We start from the raw sequence: 24,321 nt of genomic DNA on the forward strand, positions 1-24,321 counted from the left end.
GGGAGTAAAAAAAAAGAGTTAAAATCAAGGATGTGGGTAGTTTAATTTTAGGGGGTTTAAAAAAAAAATGATGAATGTATGAGAAAAGGGTAGATCATCAAGAGTTAAGCTTTGTATGCCCAAATTGTTCTCAGTCTTAGATAGTTTTCACGACTGTCTAGCATTCCACTTTTTGAGAGAAAACCACCTAAAGAATTTGCTTGAAACCACCTTATCAAAAAGCCTTACCCTTGAAACCAATTGAGCTTGATTCACCTTCCATTTGCAAGAATTTGCCAAACACTTAATTGAATGTGAAAGAGATGTTCCTTATCTTTAGTTGGAGGTTGAGCTAGATCGATGCATGGTAATAGGCATAGAAAAATATTTGTAAGTATGTTGATTGATCTTAGCACTATTAAACTATCTTTAAGGACTATAGCTTGAATCCTTCGGTTAGCATCTTAAGGTTATGAGTCCCCACTTTCAAACCGTACCCTCTTACTTCCTTGCAAGAGGACTAGCAAGATTTAAGTTTTAGGGTATGATAACACTCTAATTTACATGTTTTTAGCATCCTTTTTTTGTCTATATTTTGCATTGTTCATACCTCTAACTTAGCATTTTTAGGTCATTTACTCTAGGAATCAACTTTTAGAGCATATAGGGTGTTGCATTTCTGCATTTGCATATTTTGGATGAAAACAAGTGCTAAAGAGCCAAAAATGGGGGAAAACAAGGACAACTCGAGCATGTACCCGAAGGAGCCATCAAACTACAAGAACAAGTCCGAACCCCAACACGATCGAAGAGGATCCAAGAGCGCGAAGAGCAACCCGAATATCCACCCGAGGAGTTACCCGACTTCACCATCGTGTACCCCATCGAGTAGACCATCGGGCAGGTCTGGGAAGCTAGGTCAAACGGGTTTCCATATATAAACCCCCTCTTTCCCTAGCTCGCAAACGAGCACGCCGCAGACCCTCAAACCAGAGAGCGAGAGCGAGAGCTTCTGTGAGAGAACTGAGTGACTCAACATTTTTCTTCTTGTTTTGCACTTTTATTTTGTAGTTTTCTTAGATCTTTATCCTATACTCTTTCTACTCTACTCTATCTTTTAATATAATGTCGTTTTCGTTTATTATGATTGCTTTCTCATTCGTTTCTATGTCCGAGTAGTGTAGCAAAGTTTCTAGGGATGGGATAGATGATTAGGTGTTCTTGATCGGTTAGGATGCTTTAGTTGATTGTGATGATTGATAGATTTCCTTCTAGGTTGATGTTCTTAATGCTTTCAACAGACCGAAAGGTGGAGATTAGATCTAGGGCGTTTACAATGCTACAGGCCGAAAGGAGTAGATAAAATGCTTGACTAGGTCAATGCTAGAGGTTTGCTTAACTCTGAGTGACAAAATCAGATGAGTCTAAGTTTACTGACAAAAATGAATTGTTCTTAATGCATGCTTGTTCTTATTGCTAGTGCGACAGTGTGGTAGTATGTTCAAGGTTGATTGTTGCTAGTGCGAAAGTGTGGTGTCAAGGTTTTAGAGGTTCATTATCTAGGAAATAATTGCTTGAGGCATGTAAGGCATCCGTACTGGTCTAGAACACTTAGGAACTTTCGTATTTTATTTGTTTACATTTTATTTACTTACTCGATCACTTACCCGATCAGGTACACGATAACCTGCATCGAGTAATACCTCGAGCTGTTTATAACTTACTTGCATACTCGATCACCCCCACTCGATCCTGTACTCGATTGCTTGCATCGAGTGCTTAGGTCGTGTGGCTTACTTGTTTATATTCTTTTACTTTGTTTATTTTAGGACTGTTAGAACCCAAACCTTAATTGCCTTGCTTGACTTGTATTGTACTGATCATATCCTTCCTGTTAGCAATACACAACCATTTGGATTGATAACCCTTTGTACTACAACTGCATAGGGGATTGATACCCTTGGTGAAAACCTGTCTATCAACCAACCATAGAGAGAACCTTGGCTCCGCCTTCCTCTCTTGGGAAGATAACCTTTGCATGCGTCCGACCTGCTCCACCATCGAGAGAACCTTGACTTTGCCCTCCTCATGTGTGGAGAGAACATGTTTACGTCTTTTAGCTATCTCAAAGTGGCATGCTCCGGCAACTAATGAAATTAAAAGCCCTTTTCCAATGTCACAAAATCTTTTGATAGTAACTAATGTTAAATTTCCCAATGTATTCATGGAAGTGTCTTTGACACATCATGATGTACATAGCCTCTATCTCCGAGCTCCTATGGATCTATCAAAAACAGTTTATAGTTTTCCAATATATCTATTTATGTTTGTTGAAAGCTTGTGTATGATTAGCCTATTTTATCCAACCATTAGGTGTATTTTTTTACATCTAAGTATATTGTATGTTACAAATATATTCTTTACCACCACCTAGGAAAATATTATATAAACACATTAAGCCAACTATTATACGTCTATTTATTTTCACTTTTGCATAGTTTCTTTAATCACTAAATTTGTCGTTTCGAGAAACTTCTCAAATAAAAAGTATATTACATTGTATACTAATCAATGATGTATCACAAAATAGTGTATGAACAACCATAGAGAGAACCTCGGCTCCGCCCTCCTCCCTTATGGAGAGATTCTTTTGTCCAACCTCCTCCACCATGAAGGGAACCGTAGCTCTGCCTTCCTCCCTTGGGGAGATAACCTTGCAGGCGTCCAACCTCTTCCACCATGAAGATAACCTTGGCTCTGTCTTACTCATGTGCGGAGAGAACATGTTCACGTCTTTTAGCTATTTTAAAGTGGCATGATCCGACAACCAATAAAACTAAAAGCCCTTTTCCAACGTCACAAAATCTTTTGATAGTAACTAATGCTATATTTCTCAATGTATTTGTGGAAGTGTCTTTGACACATCATGATGTAGCCTCTATCTCCGAGCTCTTATGGATCTATCAAAAACGGTTTATGTTTTTTTCAATCCATCTATCTATGTTTGTTGTAAGCTTGTGTTTGATTAGCCTATTTTATCCAACCGTTAGGTTGATGAGGTTCTACTCTTTATATTTCTTTGGGATTGAATGAATGGTAACAACTATGTTTGCATAAAAAAAGGTCTATGACCAACCAATCAAGGTTGAAAAATTAGAAGAAAATTAATTTGACATAATTAAAGAAATAATAGAAAATTATAAGCACGATAATATATGAATCTCAAATCGGAGATGAAAAAATAAATTAAATAAAACAATCTAAAAACACTACAATAAAATTTAAAATACAGTATTCAAAAAAGAAGACGCATATATTAATCTTACATTTTTGTTTGGGTCAACATATTAATCTCTTACCTATTCCAAACTGAAAAAGGGAAAAAGTATTGGTTTAAAAAAATAAGATAAATTTACCTTTCCATTAAAACTTTTTTACCAATAGAACAAAGTTTAAAGCAGTGTTTTAGAATAAATTATTTTGTTAGATGAAAAATGTGAGACGATTTATGTTTATGTAGAAGTGAGTATTTACATTTTTTAGAATTAATAATTAACTATACATTTTTCTTAATCTGTTTTCTAATTTTTTTGAATTAATAACTTAAAATTAAAAATAAGTAAATAGTGTTATAATTTTGAATTATATTAAATATATAATCTCCTTATCATTATTTAAAAAAAAACTGTTTAATTTTTGTAATTTTTTTGATAATTATCTTTTTTCATTATTAATATTGTTTAAACAATTTTTTTTTGTCATTATCTCAAATTTATCCTATTAAATATTAACTTTTACACATGTCAAAATCTCAGATTAATAACTTGACACGTGAAATCGAAATATACTAAAAAACTCTCTCTAAAAGACGACGGCGATGGCGATATCTCTAGGGTTTTGACCCGACCATGAGATCTTTCGATTGGATTGTGATATGGAATTTATTTGGTTTCTTTGGGGTTGATCTGAGGTTTTGTTGGGATGCGATTTGGTTCTGGTCTGGGCGATCTCTGGATTTAATTCTTGAGATCGGGTTGGAGATTGGAGGGACGATTTCTCGGACTGAGATAACAGGGTAGATACGGCGGAGTTTTGATCTGATTGGGGATTTGTCTGTATGGGGTCTCTTTGGTTCTGTCAGGCTAAAAGGAAAGAGGTTTGCTTGGTATCTGGTTCAGATTTGATTCTCTGTGTCTTTGGGGATTGCAAGATATCAGATTCGGCGGATCGGGGGTTATTTGTTTCTCGGATGTCTAGCGATTGCTTGGGGATTCTGCTATCCTCACGATCCTGTGATATTGCTTTTTAATGGCTCCTTTGGGGGAGAGATATGGCGGATTTGGTTTCAACCGGAGTATAAAATCCTCTCTTTGGTCAAGGAGCAATCACACTTCATCTTACATTTGTTTCTCTCTCTCGGGTCATATTGTTCTTCGTTCTCTTTTCCTAGTTTCTCTGCCACAAAGTCTTTTACGATGTCTCAGAGTCTCGTCTTGGGTCAATGTTCCGGTTCGAAGGATGCGGCTTCCTCGGTGGCTAAGCATAAGGTGAAGATTCAATATTTTGATAACACGGCACTCATCGAGGGATATTCTAAGACTGTCATGGGTCGGTGTATGAATCCGCGTGCTCAGGATATGAAATCACTCCTCTTGATGTTTCCCAGAATCTGGCATCTTGAGGGTAAAGTGGTTGGTGCGGATCTTGGGATGGGCAAGTTTCAGTTCGATTTTGATGTTGAGGAGGATATTATGGAGGTTCTGAAGATGGCGCCTTTTCATTTTGACCATTGGATGGTCTCTATGGTCCGCTGGAGTCCAACGGTGGACCCGTCTTATCCTTCGGCTCTGACTTTCTGGGTTCGCGTCATGGGTGTACCGTTCCAGTTCTGGGCTGCTCCAACCTTTAGGAGCATTGGAGAAGCATTGGGAGCTGTGGTGGAAGTTGATATCGATGGTGGTCGAGTTCAGGTGACGGTCAACGGTCTCAAGCCTTTATGTTTTGAGACTGAGATCGAGTTCTTCAACGGGGAAGAAACCACAGTCTCGCTTCGGTATGAAAGGCTGTATGGGGTGTGTCAGAAGTGTTCTAGTTTGTACCACGATGAAGATCATTGCCCACCTCTGGAGGATAATGACTCGGTTCCGGTTGTTTTACCCAGGGATGACGCTGATAGACGTCTTCAAAGCTATAAGGGTGCTATCAAAGCTGAGAGACAACGAGGTTCTGGACTGGAGGGTGGTTCCCGAGGGGGTCACAAGCACAACTCGGTCGGTGAGGGCTCTCAGGTGGAGGGAAAACGACCCTTTGAGGGAAAGTTTGGTCAGGGATTGAAGGGTAAGACTGCCTTTACAGCTGGGGAACCGGTTGCCAAGCAGCGTCGGTTCTAGTCGTATGTGCAATATAATGAATATCGCCATCGCCGTCAATCCGCTACTGAGTCTGCACCTTCGATGGAGGCTCCGGTAACGACATGTGAGGCTGCGGTCAAAGAGGTGGTTCCAGTGGTTGACAGTGCTCCTAAGCCAGCTCCTATGGCTCGTAGGGCCTTGTTTCAGGGTGAAGAGGAACCTGCTGTGATGGTTGAGCATCCGTTACCTTCCAAGGAGTCTGTCATGCCAGTGGTTGCGGTTTCTTCTCCACCAAGGGAGGAACTAATTCTGCAGGCTCCGACTGTGGCTCATGTCGAATCCGTGGTTCCTTCGGGCACGATGGAGGTGGATGTTATTTCTGGGTATGAGATTGTTGATGTAGGTGGTGTGAAGCCATTACCAGAGGTAGAAGGGCTAGTGTTGGCTGCGAATAAGCTCGATGTTGCGGTAGGTGAAACCGTGGGTGATACAGTGGTGCCTGCTGGTGGGGTTGTTGCGGATCCTTCTGAGGAGGAGTGTCCTGAGGAGTTGATGGGGGATGAGAGTCATGAAGAGGAGTTTCTCCCTGGTGGGGATTTCCCTCTTGCTGAACCGGAAGTTTCTATGCAGGGGCTGGAACTTGTTGATGGTGGTTCTTTGGTAGAGAAATCGCACAAAGGGAAGGGAGGACTGGGTATCCAAGGTATGGGCTCTAAGAAGCTTAATGTGTATGTTCGAACCCCTCGTAAGAGGCCTGCTCCGAAGCACTCTGTTGGTTCTGGCCAGGTTATTCACCCGAAGCCACAGGAGGTGGACAAGGGGACCGTGGGTGGAGCGAAACCACCGCTTCCAAAAGTTTTTAAATGAAGATATTGAGTTGGAATTCCCAGGGGCTGGGCAATAAAGCAACAGTGGGGTACCTCAGGGATCTATGGAGGAAGCATCGGCCAGATTTCTTATTTCTGTCAGAAACGAAGCAGTCTTTTTCTTGTTTAGAGTCTTTTGTTGGTCATTTTGGTTTTTCTGATTTAAAAACTGTTGAACCTATTGGTTCTAGTGGTGGTCTTGCACTTTTTTATAATAATATCAATAATAATGTTTCAGTTTTATATGCTTCAAACAGACTTATTGATGTTGAACTTGTGTACAAAGGCAGAGTAATTTATCTCACATTTGTCTATGGTGATCCGGTTCCAAAGAACCGTGATTTGGTTTGGGAACGTTTAACACGAATTGGGTTAACTAGAGATGATCCTTGGTCTTAATTAGGGATTTCAATGAGTTAAAGGGTAATCATGAGAAGCGGGGTGGTAAATTGCGTCATGCCTCTTCCTTTGTACCTTTTAATTCTATGATCCGTCATTGTGGTTTGCTTGAGTTTCCCGCTCTTGGAGATAGTCTGTCGTGGAAAGGATGGCGGGATAAGAAGCCGATACGCTGTCGCCTGGATCGGGCTTTAGCGAATGAAGCATGGCATGATTTGTTTAAAGATTCATTTACGGAGTATTTACCCATGATTGCATCGGATCATAAGCCTCTGGTAGCTACTTTAGAGGATAAGGTGCGACGGGGTAAGAGTGGGTTCCGCTTTGATTGCAGGTGGCTTGATAAAGAAGGGTTTTATGAGGCGGTTGCTTAGGGTTGGAATTCTACGTCGGAGGCTACCTCTGGAGATTCTCTGGTGGATAAAATAACCATTTGTCGTCGGACCATCTCTCGATGGCGGAAGGTGCAAGTCCTGTATGGGCGGTAAACAATTGAGGACCTAAAGGCCAAATTAGCGGTAGTTCAGGAAAATGATACCACGTCGGTGGATGAACTTGCGGAGCTTACTTGGCGACTACGAGAGGCATATAGGGATGAAGAGGTGTACTGGTATCAAAAAAGCAGAAGTCGATGGATGCGATTTGGTGATCACAATACTGGCTATTTTCATGCCCAAACAAAGCAAAGACAAGCCCGGAATCACATTACGGGTCTTCATGACCGGAATGGTACCTGGATGAAGGAGGAGTGTGATATCCAGGGTGTAGCGATTTCATATTTTGAGGAATTATTTACCTCCTCGGATCCTTTGGGTATTGAGGAGATGGTGGCAGAGGTTCAACCCTCTATTTCGCCGGAATGTAATGATTTTTTAACCCGAGAAGTTTCGGAACAGGAGATTAAACAGGCTTTGTTTATGATGCATCCGGATAAGGCTCCTGGCCCGGATGGAATGACGGCCGTTTTTTTATCAAAAAGCATGGAATACGGTTAAAGCTGATCTGGTCGTTTTGGTAAATTCCTTTTTGCATGATGGGGTTTTTGATAAGAGATTAAATGTAATGAGTATATGTCTTATCCCTAAGGTAGATAGGCTGACTAGGATGACTGAGTTATGGCCAATCAGCCTGTTTAATGTGGGGTATAAAATTATTTCCAAGGTATTATGCCAATGACTGCGTACGATCTTGCCATCCTTAATTTCGGAAACACAGTCGGCGTTTGTGGAGGGTCGTCTAATATCGGATAACATTTTGATAGCTCAGGAGATGTTCCATGGTTTACGGACAAATCCTTCTTGTAAAGGGAAGTTCATGGCCATCAAGACGGACATGAGCAAGGCTTATGACCGGGTGGAATGGTCTTCCGTTGAGCTTTTACTTCGGCAGTTTGGTTTTTGTGATAAGTGGGTCTCCTGGATTATGTCTTGTGTAACTTCGGTACAATATAAGGTCTTGATTAATGGTCAGGCTTATGGTTCTATTACTCCTTGTCGGGGCTTACGTCAGGGAGATCCGTTAGCGTCCTACTTATTTATCCTTTGTACAGAGGTGCTTATAGCACACTTTTATAGAGCAGAGCAGCGGAAACTTATTACTGGTATTAAGGTTTCGACTGCTAGTCCGGCCATTTCTCATCTTTTGTTTGCTGACGACAGTCTCTTTTTCTGTCGGGCTACAAAAGAACAATGTGCGGTGGTGCTCGGGATTGTCCAGAAGTATGAGTGGGCCTCCGGGCAACAAATCAATTTTCAAAAATCTTCGGTTCAATTTGGCCATACGGTGGACCATGCTCTCCGAGAGGAATTAAAGGGAATCTTAGGGATTACTAATTTGGGTGGTATGGGTTCTTATTTAGGCATTCTGGAAAGCTTAGGAGGGGCTAAGACACAAATTTTCTCTTATGTTCAGGATAGGTTACAATCACACGCAAGTGGTTGGCCTGCTAGACTTCTATCAAAGGGCGGTAAAGAGGTAATGATTAAATCTGTTGCTACGGCTGTCCCGACTTTTGTGATGTCGTGTTTTCGGTTACCTAAGAAGGTTACGAGGAAGCTTACTAGTGCGATTTCAAACTTTGGTGGAGTTCGTCTGGACAATCCAGGGGTTTACATTGGGTGGCATGGGATAAACTATGCAAGGATAAAAGTGAAGGAGGTTTGGGCTTCCGTTGCTTGGATGATTTCAATACCACACAGCTTGCAAAGCAGCTTTGGCGGTTAATCTCAGTCCCAGATTCTCTTTTTGCACGTGTGTTTAAGGGTCGATATTATCGACACTCTGATCCCTTGGATCCAATTAAGTCATACTCGCCGTCCTATGGGTGGCGGAGTATTATTTCTGCTCGCTCTCTGGTTAATAAAGGACTTATTAAACGAGTAGGGTCAGGGACTTCCATTTCTGTATGGAACGATCCGTGGATTCCTGCTCAATCCCTGAGACCAGCATTAAGCACAGGATTGCCCGGTGATCCTCTGCTTTCCGTTCAAAATCTTATCGACAGGAATTCTAATTCCTGGGACATGGCTCAGCTTACGGCTACTTTTTTACCGGAAGATGTGGCTATAATTTTTGCCATCCCTTTACAACAGCCGGATAAACCGGATTCATTAGGCTGGCATTTTACCAAGTCTGGTAAATATTCGGTAAAGTCTGGGTATCATATCCTACGGTCACACATCCCGGCTACGGTAGTACCAAAAGTCATTGGGCCGGACTATGTTCCCTTACAGGCTTTCGTGTGGAAAATTCGCTGTCCCCCAAAACTCCGCCACTTTATGTGGCAAGTGCTTTCGGGTTGTGTAGCGGTCATAGCTAATCTTCGGAAATGTGGTATAAGCTATGATCCTGTTTGTGGCTTGTGTGGTTATGAGGAGGAGACAATAAATCATACTCTTTTTGAGTGCCATCCTGCACGACAGGTTTGGGCTTTGTCACAGTTTCCGACAGCCCAGGGTGTTTTCCCTTCGACTTCTGTCCTGACTAATTTGGATTTCCTCTTTTGGCGTTTCAAGGATATTCCTTCACATGAGATTTTTCCATGGATATTGTGGTACATTTGGAAGGCACGAAATGATAAACTATTTAGTAATTTGGATTCCAACCCGCTTGCATTGTTGCGGTTGGCGAAGGACGAGGCTCAAGCCTGGTTTATGGCTCAGGCGGAGGCCATTGGCCTCGCGGTAGATCCCATCTTTGTGGGTCAACCCTCTGGGAATGGAGGTTATGGGGTTTCTAGGCCTTTGTCAAGTTATCTCTGCTTTGTAGATGGCTCATGGAAGGAGAAAGATCAGTTTGCTGGGAGAGGATGGTTCTGCATCTCGCCAAGAGGAGATGACCCTACCATGGGAGCAGCCAACATTTGTCGCAGCCTTTCACCTCTTCATGCTGAGATAGAAGCTCTCATCTGGGCGATGCGCTGCATGATAGGGGCGGACAACGAGTATGTTATTTTTCTTACCGACTGCTTCGATTTGGTGAAGATGGTGTCTTCGCCTGCTGTACGTTTTCGTTAGTCTATGTTCCTCGTTCTCAGAATGGTAAAGCAATAATTTGGCACGACGTGTTTGTTCTATTCCGCACTTAGTTACCTTTGTAAACAATTTCCCTCCGCATTGGTTCGTTTGAACCAATCTTGTTAGCTGTTGTTAAAAAAAAAAAAAAAAACTTGACACATATCAAAATCCTGTTAATGACTAACTTTCAAAATCCTGTTAATGACTAATTTTCAAAAACCAACTTTATATAATAAGATTCTGAACTTCTGATGTACTTATTGATTGGCACTATATACGAAAGGAGTTTCATTTCATCTTTTTTTTAAGGATGAACAAGACATTAGCATCACATTAGATTCGTAAGCATATGTAATGTTAAAAGTCTCACAAACGTTAAAGAATCAAAACAGCCAACTCTAGACAACGCCTACATTTGTTTCGCACACGTTCTTTGTTAGTAAAAATAAAATTTGTTATTTATATAGGTTCATTTGAGAGATCCGAAAATGATCATTATATCCAAAAAGTATATCTTAACCCGTTCGGATAACTTAAACTAGTTATTGTTCATATCCTTCTGGCTTCTCACTTCTGTAACCCATTCATTTCATTTCATTCGTAAATGCTTATTCTGCTCATTGCATCTATTTAGTTTGTTCTGCCATCAAAATATTCATCATATAAATAACATGCCATTTAACTGCACCAAACTTAAAATAATGATTATTTGATGGCTACATTGACTCATTAAAATTAGTTGGTAGGTAGTAAAACTTGGATCACTCCCCGTTTATAAAAAATAAAAAGTCTCGTAACCTCATGTTAATTATATCAGACTAGTATTTGACCCGTCTATACGCACGAAATTTAAACTGGTGAACTTATATAATAAATTCTTAACTGTGTGCTATTTTACTATATAGTAAATTTTTTGACACATTTGTGACGTAGCAAGCAAAATTTTGCAGCTAAACTTTAATTTTTTTTTTTGTTACTACGTATGGGCACTGTTGGTATTAATTTAAATTTTAAATTATTACTATTACTATAAACTTAGATAAAGTAAAAAATACCGCAAAATATTATAGTTTTATTAACAAAAAATAAATATATTTATAATTAAGCCTATGTCATCAGACTCTATAAAATAACTAATTTGTCCATGTTTATTGTTGCAAAAAGGAAAAAAACAACGGACTCACCAGGCACCAGCTAGACTTGGTCTTCCAATTTTTTTATCTACTGTATGATCAACTACTTTAACTTGTATTTTGTACCTGTTGATCAAGAGAAAGAAACATTATTCTTAAAGTCTCATAACTTGATAAAATTGTTAAGGCCAATAATAGCTTACGTGTCGATGTTTCTTGTTTGTTGCAAGTGTCGCATGAAAGACTTATGTGTCAAAATTCTTGCAAAAGTAAGGCAAGTACTTTCCTAGTGTTGTGAAATAAAAAAATAAGATAAGTATATCGCCCCTTTATATAAAACAAAGATGAATATACAAATTTACCTTAGATTGTAGTAATCTGATCAATAGATTTCCAGCTGCTTAATGGGAATGAATCCTTTTACTTTTTGGCTCAGAGGTGTCATGGAGTTGGAGAAACTCTAAGAGCATCGTTAGAATCACTATGGAGCATCCTGCAACGTTTTAAGTTATCAAACAATGCCTTGAATGGAAGCCTCCTATTTGCGGAATTGAAAAGCAGATTTTGAAAAACGCACTTTGTTTACCATTCAACATCTTTATTATAAATTAGTGGTTTTGCAAAATAGAAAAAAAAGTGTGATGAGTGCGGTTTTTGGGAAGACAAATAAGCTATGGACCGCTTTTAGAAAGCAAAACAAGTTTTATCTAGCGGTCGGACAAATAACGCAGTTGGTTATATATATTTTTAATTTTTAATTTTTGTTACTGTTAAAATATTATATATCTATTAATTTTCTTCCACTAATATATACTTCTATGATAGATATATAAGTTATATCTAGTATTAGGATCTCTTTTTTACTCTCTTTCCTTTCATATCATTGTTATATAATATTAAAATAATATTTTATTTTAATAATTAGAGATATTAGGTTTTATACAGTTATATTTACTTATATTAGATATATTTTGTATAAAAAAATCTATTTATAAAATCTATGAAAATATAATACAATTATATCTTATGTTATATCTATATAAAAAAAATTTGTAATACAAAATAAATTAAAATATAGAATTATACTAGTTATTAATAAAATAATATGAAATCCGCACTACAAATAGTTTTTCACCAATCAAACATTATTTTGTACCGCTTATTTTGCTTTAACCGCAGTTGTCCCGCAAATATATTTGTTCCGCACATACCGAACCGCATCGCACTAGCAAATTTTTTGTCTCACACTACTAAATCCGCGGTTACCATTCGAACCCAAGAATATGCTTACATCATTTTTAATTCATAAATATGTAGTTTTGGACAGATAATTTACCTATAAAATAAAGATGTTTTGTTACACGGTGACATACAAAAGAGTTTATATGATAAATTAGTATACGGTGGGCTTTGTTACCAACTTACCATGGCATCTTCAGCATGAAAAAGTACAACATTCAAGGATAGTTTGACTGCAAGAGATATCAAAGAATAAAATGTTTAGTAATTTGAGATAACCATTTTATCATAAAAGTTATGATATGATTAACCTGAGATCTCTAAGTTGAATAACAACAACTTCGGAATATTACATATTCTCTTTCTCAGTAAACTCACTCATACCAACAATTTCTCCATAATATCTGAACAAAAAAGAAAAAAATTACACATTACCCCTTCAGTTATCCTTTATAAAAATATGCATAATAATTTCAGTGTAAAATGAAATGTAAAAATACAGAAATAAAACATACCAATGAAAATGTGCGGGAAACCCAAACGTTTATGAACCTTTCATCTACAATAATAACCTTGATGCCGAGAATTATTCCAGGTTTACCATTTACTAAAACAATCCTTGTCATTGTCAGGGATATTAGATGTGATCTTCCATTGTTTTTTTTTTTCAAACGATCTTCCATTCTTTTTCTATAGAGTTTAGATGTGAAACATGAGATCATCGAGAGGCATCTTCCAACTGAATAGATAAAATCCGAATTAATATGAGTAGAGAAAATGAGTGAATATGAAAAAAAAATTAAACATTTACCATCCTGAGAATTTTAACTGTAGGTTTATATGGTAACCACAAAAACATAGATGGAGAGCTATACAGAGAAAGATAAAAGAAAATAGAGAAACAGAGAAGAAGTCGAATTAATTGGAATTAAATAAGAGATGAATCAGTTATAAGTCAGATTGAATGCGGAGGTACTAATGGGAGTAAAATTAGGGAAATAAAGATGATTTACAGTTTTTTTTGTTTATAGCTTTATAGAATTCTCGATGAGCAAAAATACAATAAAAACGATAAATAAAATATTTGGTCTAGGGTTATTCGTTTATGGGCTTGATACATGGTTTACAATTGCGTTTCTATTTTTTTTTTTCTCTGTTAAAATATGATATAATTTTTTTTGGTTTTTTTTTCTACTTTTTTACACGATCTCTTATTTAGTTTAATATTGTTTTTTAAAATTAATTTATAAAATAAAAATCTATGGGTCAGATTTTGACTGATCAGGTGACTTATGCTTTATATGATAAAAGATTATATGAAGAAGAAATAGCGCATACTATAAGTATTTTTAATTTGAATTGTTTTGTCGGATCACAGTGACCTAATTATACGAAGAATAAATAGCGCATACTATAAGCAGTCAATGTCATTAGATCACCAATTTCTTTAGGTGAAAATATAATTATATATTTATAATTTTTAAATATTTTTCTTATGAGTATTTTAACCAAATTTATAATTTAGTATTACCGAAACTAAATTTTTAAATTAAATCATAATTATGTTACTAGTATTATAGTAAATCTATATATATAAAGTTAGCTTTTCTCACTTCTGGTGCAGCCACTTCAGCTGTCACGTCAGCCACTTCTTCTTTAATTTTACGGGCCTTACTGATTTTAATTAGCCCTTTAAACAATCATACACATGACAAACTGATCAACTAAATTTCATCTAAAATATGTAGGCCCAACACTATTTCATTCAAAGTCTCTAGACCCATCACTATTTTTAAATCCTATGAATTCAATTTTTATATTTTAAAATATTTATTTAGTGCATATTTTTTGTTAATTATAATTAATCAAAACTTTCAATAAAAATAATTATGTAAAATAAATTAAATGTTAAAACAAGAAAACAATACTATAATTTTTCATTAGTGGTAATAATATAGTTAAAGATTTCTATTAAACTGATCATAATTTAAAATATCAAATATCAAAACAAGGCAACCCAAGCAACACTTTCAAAGAATCAAGGAAACACAACTAGAAATCAATTAAAATTATTTGGCAGCACTTCACAAATCCATCACCAAAGACAAAGACGCAAAGAGATGAACATACATTTAATAAACTAAAAAGATTCAGATATATGAATGCCAAAATCAGATAACCGTAACACAAAATTATATGAAAAAGACAACCAAAGAAACAAAAAAAACAACCTGAACTTTATAAAATTACAGCAAGATAAACAAGAAAATTAATTTTCCCCAAAAGACAAATCACATCGAATCGAAAAAATCACTCACAGGACAAACGGGAAAAAAAATTACAACCAATAACACAAAACAACTCACAACTTAATTAGGAAACCTAAAGAAGCCAACATATTTTCATATAAACAAATTTGCAACCCAATTCACATTCACCTTTAACAAAATCAACAGGGGATAACCAAATATCCCCAACAGAAGCGAAGCAAGCAAGGAATCAACCAAATACACAAACCCCAAAAAAAAAAAATTAAGGGAAAACGATTTCGATAAGAATGCCTGAAAAAAATGATTACGAACATCAAAGACATAAGTTCAATCTTCAAACATACCTCTAGATCGGAAAATTGCTCTTCTCGAGGACATCGGATTTTGAAAAAGAACAAATCAATTTCAACTCAATAACATATAAATAATGGCCCAATAAACCCACAAATTATAAGCCTTACATATAAATTGGGTCCGAATGAAACAAACAAAAATAGCCTAAAAAGAGGAATGTAAGTTATTGATTTTAATTATTTTTCTTAATAAAATCCACAATGTTTTTCACTCCAAACACTAAAACATTGGCAAAAAAATTACTCCAACAGTTTACAAAATACATATGAAAATATTAAATAACAATCCAACCATAAAATGGAAAATAGCAAAATAACAACTTCAACTAAACAATGTTAACTTCTAATAATAACTTTTTTTAAAGCATTATAAACAAACAAGATGATCTCAATTTTTCCTTTAAAACCAGCAAACTAAATTATACTTACTACAAAACATATTTTTATTAAAATATCTAACAAAACAACATAAACAACCAAAATTAAATACAAAAATAAACGTAAAGATGAATTTACAAAAACCAAAAAAAATATACACAACAAAACTTAGAATACACCTTAATCTAACTATCGCGCTACGCGCGGGTCAATCTAACTATTGCGCTACACGCGGGTCAATTGCTAGTATGAACATAAACTACACTTTTGTGAAACAAATGAGTAAAAAGTACTTGTAGTATGCTTTGATGATACGGAATTACGGATAACTTAAACAAATTATTTTGATAATTCTTCAATTAAAATCATAGTAGATTCACTATCACAAATTATCAGGTTAACTAAAGATCCTCTCCAAAAACAAAATATTGTAGTCTCCCTTAATTATCTCATTACCCCTTCCTTTAAATAGCCTTTTAATACTCTTCATAGAATCAATTTCAAAATTAAACTTAAACTTCCGGCCTCTCTTATATCACAACTTCAATAAAAAAATACAGTTCATACTTCTTTTCCTCAATAAATATTTCCTCTGTTCAGTTTCTTGTTATTCTAATTTTGAAACAAATGGTTATAGGAATGTCTAAAGCTTTTTGGATAGTTGCGGCCATTGTGTCTTCGGCGGCTACGGTGGTCTACGGGCAACAAGTGCCGTGTTTCTTCATCTTTGGGGACTCACTTTCCGATAATGGCAACAATAATAACTTGAAATCCAAGGCCAAAGTCAACTATTCACCATATGGTATTGATTTTCCCAATGGCCCGACCGGCCGGTTTACCAATGGCCGCACTATTCCGGATATTATCGGTTAGTTCCCAATTCATTCAGTATACGTTTGTATATATCCGTTATATAGTTTTTGAAAATTGAGAAAGAAAAGATTTTAAAAAATCATAAACAAATGAAAAAAAAAATCGTAATAGAGACGTGAGAATTGGTATTCATCAAATAAATACTTCATAAAATAACATTATATTTGTAAACCATTTTTACACTAATGTCACCAGATACAAGAGAATAACAAATATCTTTAATAGGTTAACACATATATTCAAGTATCATTTTTATTTTTAATACACTAAAAAGTTAAACTGTGACATCAAAAGCCAGTCTCTCCATTTCGTACCTTCTGTCTTTCATTCATATGCGTAATAATTACGTATATTGAGATTTGAGAGACATATACATGCATATAGTCAGCTCAAATACTTGTAGGTTCTATGCAGTTTTATACTTTTATTATTTGTATTATATTACTATATTCGATGTTAAAATTTCTTAAAATTATATGTCACATATTATATATACGTATGCATATTCTTTACATGTGTTTGTGTAGAATAATGATGTTTTTTCTCGTTAGGTGAACTATCGGGTTTTAAGGATTTCATACCATCATTCGCCGATTCATCACCGAATCAAGCTCACACCGGGATTAACTACGCTTCCGGTGGAGGTGGACTTCGTGAAGAAACTAGCCAACATTTGGTAAGAAGTAAGAACTAGACAAACTTATAAGTAGACTTCGTTTGGTGATAAATAACTTGCCTTTAAAATCTCATAAACTATAGTACTTACTTAGCTTAGCTCTAACCACACATTTCTTTGGAAACTGTTTAGTTTCAGTAGTTTTATTGTTAAAGTTTTTTTTTTTAAGTTGTAATGCATGGGAGGATTTTCCCGGAGGTTATCTATCGTAACACTACTTTTGCTCAGACGGGATTAACTGTAAACTTTTGATGGAATCTTTTAATTGTAGTACTTTAATGTTTTAAACTAGGATATATCCTGTGCTTAAAGAACGGGTTAACATTTTCAAAAAAAATTATAATATAATAATAAAAATTATTGTTTTATTTTTTAAAAAAAAAATATTTTGTTTTGAGATAATATTTATTTTTAATTGTTATATAAATATATTAGTCTATTTAAATACTAATTATTTTAGAATATTAAAGTATTTTATTTTTGACGTATTATTACAGTTTTATATTGTTTATTTGTTGTATTTGCATCATATTTTGTGAAATATAAAATAATAATTTTAATANTTAATTGTTATATAAATCTATTAGTCTATTTGAATACTAATTATTTTAGAATATTAAAGTATTTTATTTTTGACGTATTATTACAGTTTTATATTGTTTATTTGTTGTATTTGCATCATATTTTGTGAAATATAAAATAATAATTTTAATATTATAATTGTGAGTAAATAAAAATTATTAATTTATCATCTATATGTAAATTTAGTTTTACCAACCCGCCAATACGGAAATTAAAACACACATTTTCATACATTGAGTAATATATCTTCATTTTAAAAAATTCAAATCATAACATATGCAGAAAATATGCATTTTATTAATTATAAGTATTATATGAAAGTTCTAAACAATTTGTAAATAAAATAAAATAAATATGATAGGAGAATCATAATTGTAAATCTTAACAAAATCTTCGAATTTATTTATTAAAAATAGGGAAAAATAATTGTATTATATACTTGGATATAAAATCTTAGTTTTTCAAATTCTGATTGGTTTATATATTTTTCTAAAAAAGTAATTAGTAATTTCGTCCATAATTTATTAGAAAGAGAAAATATTTTTTTAGATTTTTTAATATTTGATATGTGAGTGTTTTTGATTTTTATTTTAATTATATTTATTTAAATTAGTTAATTAAGCTTAATTAATTTTTTCTAATGGCAATTGAATGTAATTTTTTACACATTTTAAGGTTAGTTTCATATTTGTACTTCTCAATTAATATAGTATAGGATAACAAAACACTAATTATAGAGGAATAAACCCAAATTATTTATTGATATCTGGCTATATATATAGGGAGGTAGAATCAGTCTAAGAAAGCAAATACAAAATCACAAGAGGGCGATAAAGAAAGCAAATGTACCATCAGAAAAACTGCAACAATGTCTCTACGCAATCAACATCGGAAGCAACGATTACATCAACAATTACTTCATGTCAAAGCCGTACACCACTAAGCGTCGCTACACTCCTAAACAATACGCATATTCTCTCATTATTATCTACCGTTCTCACTTGAGGGTAAAGTGGTACCACTTAGATATGTTTGTCATCTAACATAATTTTAAGATACTCGTTCAATTATATTCTTATATTGATTTGTAATTATTTTGATTATGTGCATGTAGAATTTGCACCGTCTAGGAGCCAGGAATGTGGCACTTTTCGGACTCAGTCAGATCGGGTGCACACCAAAGATGATGAAGTCCCACAGTGACGGTAATAGCTGTTCCCGCGAAGTGAACGAAGCAGTGAAGATTTTTAATATGAACCTTGACGACCTTGTCATGGACTTTAATAAGAAGGTCAAAGGTTCAAAGTTTACTTTTGTCGATCTTTTCTCCGGTGGAGATCCCTTAGCCTACAGTTTTCTAGGTAAACCATATTGAACTCATGACTGATAACAAGTTTTGGTCCCTTAGCCTTCCCTCTGTTATATAAGAATATTTTAATTTTAATATGACAGTTGAACTAATTTTTTCACGCTCTTGTGATTTCATATATAGGATTTAAGGTTGGACACAAGGGTTGTTGCACCGTAACCCCCGGGGACGAACTTTGTGTCCCCAACAAGCCAGTTTGTGCAAACAGGACTGAGTATGTCTTTTGGGATGATCTTCATAGCTCGGAAGCCACCAATATGGTAGTGGCAAAGGGTTCGTTCGACGGACTCCTAACTAAACCGTACAGCATCGCCCAACTTGTAAAGGAATAGTGGCTAGCTCCTACACATTGACATGAAAATTTGATGACATTTTGATTTTGGTAGATCTTTAACAAGGAATAGTGAATGTGTATATATAACTCAATAACAAAAGTTTTTGTGAGGTTAATCTCCGTCTCATTTAGTGGAAAGTAAAAAAAACACTCACATCTTTGTATATGGATTTAATTTCATAAAAGTTGAAATGTTGTTACATTTAACGGTTAGTTTTAGATTAATGCAATTCTGATGCATTATAGGATTGAGTCTAGATTAATACATACAGGATTGTTTATATATATGCATTGGGGATTATGATGACTATAGCCTTGTAAACTCGCTGATTAACTAGGATAAATTCAATGCCTCCTTATTAGCTTTTTGATGCTTGTTGGTTTGAGTTTGAAAAGTAGAACTGAACCACACCTTCAATACTTATACCATTTGAAACTTAGTCGAAGCATGATGTGATTTGATTTCATTCCCTATCTTATTTGAACCTAATCTTGATTAATAATTATCAAGTAATGCATTGAAATTAAACTAATGGACACAATACACATACTTGGATTATCTTTTTCTTTTTTATCATCTTTGTTAATCCAAGTAGTTGATTTCCATTATTGGAACAGTTCAGCTGTACTACGTGGTACGGGCCGGACGGATGTGGAAGTAACGACAAACCAAACTGAAAAGAAGTACCGAGAGATGATCGAAGAGATAACAATCGACCGGCAGTCGATCAGTGAATCGATCAGCAACCCGATGTGAAAATCGACCAGATGGTCGGTCGTACAGGCGTATGCGGGACGGATAGGTCAGCTTACCAAAGGCCGTCGAAACTGGACCATGTCCGGGATGCGATGGGTATTAGTGGGAAGGAACCCACTTAGGAGGATTTTTAAATCATAAAAAAATAGAACTAGTGGAGGAGAACCCACTAAATGATTTAATCAATTAAAAATTAAGTACTAAGTACAAAAGATTCCACTAAGTGATTAATTGATCACAAAATGGGAGAAAGTGGAGGGAATATTCTCTTAGGCGCCACTTTGTGATCTGGAGAAGCAGGAGAGTGACACCTCACTCTCAAGGTGTCACCACAAAAATGACAAGTGTCAGAGTGGAGAAATGTGGTGGTGACAGATCACCCCTGTGTGTGGCTTAAGGAGCTTGCCCACACTCTCTATAAATACCATCCGTCTTTCTCATTTTTGGAGAAGAGAAAGAGAGAATTTTCGCCCAAAGGCTGTTTGAGAGAGTAGAGAAAAGTTGAGAGATTTCTGCTTAAGTGTGAGAAGCTTGGACTGATTGTTAGCTGCGTATGCGAGAAGTGTTGAAGCTAGCAAGGGTTGAGTTGGAGAAGCTTGAGTTCTTCAAAAATCTGTGAGTTCAGGGAGAAGCTTGAGATCTAGTTCGAAGTTGGGAGAACACATTCTAGATTCGGTTTGCATGTGCATTTAGATTGCATCTTCTTGATTTTTTTGGTAGATTTTTTTGAAGTTTTGCATTTTAATTTGTTTGGTGAAGTGTTGTAGTGAATTCCATGGTAGATCATGTTTGTGATCTTTTATCCGTTCATTTGATCTATTGCATGTGAGGTTTTGCATTGTTACTTGTTGTTTATGTGTTCTTTAATACCATAAACTTACTTGTTAATTGTTGGATGGTCTTAGTGCGTGGTGTTCGTGACGGGAGGTCCGACTAGCCATAAGCGCACTAAGAATAGGGATATGACTGACCTTCCTTGTGGAATCGTCTCAACATGCAGCCTCGACTTAGTTATTGTGTTGCATGTTGTTGCGAAGAGCTCAATGGACTTGGTTCGCTACCTTGGCTAAGGCTGTCTACACGACGATATAGTTGGTGTTTGTACCGGTTGCATGCCTTTGTGGTTGTAATGCGGGTATAAAAAGGAAGTGGGATGGAAGGCAACATATCCGAGCCCTAGTAAAACTTGTTTAAAAACTATCTTTTATTCAAGTTTTGCTTGCTTATGGTTATTTTCTTGGCTTATTACCTTCCGCATCCTTTCTCTGATTGTTTGTGATGTGGTGATTGATTCTTGACATCTTTGGGTTGGGATGGGAATCTAATCCTCTAAAAGGACCCCTGAGACCCACTAAGTAATCTTAGATTACTTACGATAGTATTTTGCCTTGCAGGTAACCACTAGAGGGAAGCTAGAAGGCGTGTTGGACGATAGGAGCCTAGAGTAGTTTTTGTGCCTTTGTGTAAAGAAAAGTATGTTTTATATGTTAAAAACATGTATAATCTCTTTGGCATTAGGCCTGGCCACAAAACTCTACGAGTCTTTTTGTTAACTTTGTGAAATATTTTACTTGATGAAAGAAATCGGTTTTGTATTTCGTGTACGAGTAATGTCTGATAATTACTTAGTCTGGGTCGGCTCAACACTTGGGCGTCATGAGGGTTGGCAAGCCTAAGTGATGTCTAAAGTGATGGGAATAACACCGACGGACTGGCTAAGGGTCTAAATGGGTTTAAGAACCTCGACTGGACCGTTGGTGACTATTTCCAAAGTAGCGTCCAAGGGCCATTCTGGGCGTTCTGGCCATATGACGGTTTGGAAGCGTTACAACGGTGGTCAAAGCATGGTTATGATGCCTTGCAGGACACATAATTTTTTAATGATTTATCGAGTCAAATGGTTCCATTAGGGCACTTAGGAAATCCGGTTTGTTCAGCACTTTAAGTAGATGGGATTAAGTTACCTTGCTATCGATAAGTGCAGATATTTGGTTGAGGTTCGAGAGGAACTAGATCGAGAGACTCTTCAACAGAGCAAGAGGAGAGGTGGGAAGAACCGTTTGGTCAAGAGGATAGTTGGGTTCAGCCGTTTGAGCCAGAAGAATGCAGTCTGTATTTCGGTGATGAGCCAACTTATGGTTTTGTTCATGATCATCACACACCAAATGTGAGTGACATGTTCAATTGGAACTATTGCGGATATACAACAAGGTATTCTCCAATGGAGTCCATGCAATATGACACACCGGAGTTTGCATATCCGCGAACTCAGCAATACAGACCTATCGAGCGGTTCACTGCATACTCAAACCCAGCAATGGCAAGGAGAGATCAAGGAGATCATGGAGGAAATAATGGGGAGCAAAGAGTGTCTGAAACTCAACAGACTCTCTCAATGATTCAAAATCTTTTGACTCATATGATCAACCAACAGCAGTAACAAAATCATGGGGACCAGCAAGCTGAGACGCCAATGGGCCAGTTTGTGAAGCTGGTGAAGATGATGAGAGATTTAGGTGTTCGGAAGTTTAAGGGAGAGACCAACAATGTGCAAGCGGACCGATGGTTACGCAATCTGGAGATGCATTTTGAGACGTCAGAATGTCCCGTGGAGTACAGAAGGCGGATCGCAGTTAACCTTCTGGAGGAAGACGCAGGAGCATGGTGGGATACGGTGGCTTCTCGCTATCGTTGCTTACCAATCTCATGGGAAACGTTTAAGAAAGAGTTCGAGCTCAAGTCCTTTCCTCTTGAGTCCCGTGATCGTTTGGAGAAGCAATTCATAGGGCTAGAGCAAGGGGAAAGGAGCGTTCGAGACTATGGTCAAGTATTTACGAGACTTCAGAAATACTTCTATAATGGAAATGGTGATGAAGCCTCCATCGTTCGAAGATTCCTCAAGGGACTCTGACCAGTGATGTCGAGTAGGCTACAAGCTGTGACCTATGCAAGTGTCACCAAACTTGAAGAGATAGCCGTAAACGTTGAAGAAGGGATTGAACTAGAGGTAGAATGGTACGGGAAAAGAAGGAAGAGATGACGCCACAAGGGAGGGTGGCAAATTCTTGAAGGAGTTAACAAGAGATCAATTGAAAAAGGAATAACAACTGTGGCAAAGGTAGTATGGTTGTGAACCAAGGTGGACGTATTGCAGCGAACATAGACTCGAGAGGATGTTACATGTTCGGCCAGGTCGTACACTTTGCCCGATCCTGCCGACAGTTATGGAGACCAAGCCTCCCAAACATGCATTGGTCACATGTTACATTTTCGGTGAGACTGGCCATTACGCGACCTCATGTCCTATGAAGCCAAACAAGCCAAACGCTCAACCTAAAACCCGAGCTTTGCTTGCGGTGACCATTAAGGAACCCCCAACAAAGAAGCAAGCAACCCTGGCTAATGTGTATGCCTTAGGAATAGAGTCTGCCAAACCTTTAGGATCCCAAAAAGGTCCCATAAAAGATTTTTATGGGTTCTAATCTCCTTGTTATGTGTGTTTGTGTAGTTGTATTATTGGTATTGCATGCATTTTTTTTTATTATGCATTAGGAACATTATTGGTGGGTGGTAACCCGCGCATGTATTTTCGACTCTGGGACGACCAACAGTTTTGTGACAACTGAGGTGGTCGACCAGTTTGAGAAAGGGTTTGAGGAAGAGGAAGTGAGTGTTGTTGTTCACACTTCTGGGAATCAACCACCGTTGAAGACCCAAAGGATATTGAAAGGAGTGTTAGTGGTTGTGCATGACCAAATCTTCCGGCAAATCTCCTGGTTTTGCCGTTGGAAAGATTTGAAGTCATTTTGGGTATGGACTGGCTGTCAGGATACAAAGCTTATCTTGACTGCAGTAAGAGTAGGGTGATAATGGAGAGAGGAGGCCATCCACCTTTAATCTTCCATGGGATTAGCCCAAGCAAAGGGGCATATTTTGTATCAGCCTCAAGAGTTGGGAACTCGATTGAAGGGGAGAGCGTTTATCTTGTAACTCTTACCGCTGTTGGGGGAGATGACATAAAAGACTTGAAGGTTGAGTACATAGATATAATCAAGGATTATGAGGACGTGTTCAGGCCAATGGAAGGATTGCCTCCACAAAGAAGTCTTCCTTTAACTATAAATATGGAGCCGGGTGCTATCCCAATTGCTAAGGCACCATATCGAATGTCCCCAGCTGAGTTAGCTGAAATCAAGACACAATTGGAGGATTTAGTTGAAAAGGGATTCATCCGATTAAGTTCATCA

General features: G+C 36.8%; 3 protein-coding genes across 3 annotated transcripts; all 3 read left to right on the top strand.

The window, feature by feature from the left end:
- On the top strand, positions 7,190 to 10,110 carry LOC104748865. Its single transcript, XM_010470446.2, has 3 exons — positions 7,190 to 7,324; positions 7,811 to 8,752; positions 8,857 to 10,110. The coding sequence occupies exons 1-3, from the start codon at positions 7,190 to 7,192 to the stop codon at positions 10,108 to 10,110; spliced, it is 2,331 nt and encodes a 776-aa protein (XP_010468748.2).
- On the top strand, positions 16,096 to 19,359 carry LOC104748867 (GDSL esterase/lipase At2g19010-like). Its single transcript, XM_010470448.2, has 5 exons — positions 16,096 to 16,351; positions 16,908 to 17,032; positions 18,397 to 18,621; positions 18,729 to 18,975; positions 19,107 to 19,359. Exons 1-5 carry the CDS (start codon positions 16,111 to 16,113, stop codon positions 19,313 to 19,315), a joined length of 1,047 nt encoding a protein of 348 aa, XP_010468750.1. The 5' UTR covers positions 16,096 to 16,110; the 3' UTR covers positions 19,316 to 19,359.
- LOC104748868 lies at positions 22,548 to 22,985 on the top strand. The gene has a single exon (XM_010470449.1). The coding sequence runs from the start codon at positions 22,548 to 22,550 to the stop codon at positions 22,983 to 22,985; it is 438 nt and encodes a 145-aa protein (XP_010468751.1).

Source organism: Camelina sativa, chromosome 15, assembly GCF_000633955.1.
Source record: "Camelina sativa cultivar DH55 chromosome 15, Cs, whole genome shotgun sequence".
Classification (NCBI taxonomy): Eukaryota; Viridiplantae; Streptophyta; class Magnoliopsida; order Brassicales; family Brassicaceae; genus Camelina; species Camelina sativa.

Coding starts and splice junctions, on each gene's coding strand:
- LOC104748867 (XM_010470448.2), top strand. CDS start 16,111: ATGGTTATAGGAATGTCTAAAGCTTTTTGGATAGTTGCGGCCATTGTG. Junction 18,622..18,728: donor TCTACCGTTCTCACTTGAGG/GTAAAGTGGTAC, acceptor ATGTGCATGTAG/AATTTGCACCGTCTAGGAGC. Junction 18,976..19,106: donor CTTAGCCTACAGTTTTCTAG/GTAAACCATATT, acceptor TTTCATATATAG/GATTTAAGGTTGGACACAAG.
- LOC104748868 (XM_010470449.1), top strand. CDS start 22,548: ATGGGCCAGTTTGTGAAGCTGGTGAAGATGATGAGAGATTTAGGTGTT.
- LOC104748865 (XM_010470446.2), top strand. CDS start 7,190: ATGAAGAGGTGTACTGGTATCAAAAAAGCAGAAGTCGATGGATGCGAT. Junction 7,325..7,810: donor GGGTCTTCATGACCGGAATG/GTACCTGGATGA, acceptor TCGGAAACACAG/TCGGCGTTTGTGGAGGGTCG. Junction 8,753..8,856: donor CAAGGATAAAAGTGAAGGAG/GTTTGGGCTTCC, acceptor CGTGTGTTTAAG/GGTCGATATTATCGACACTC.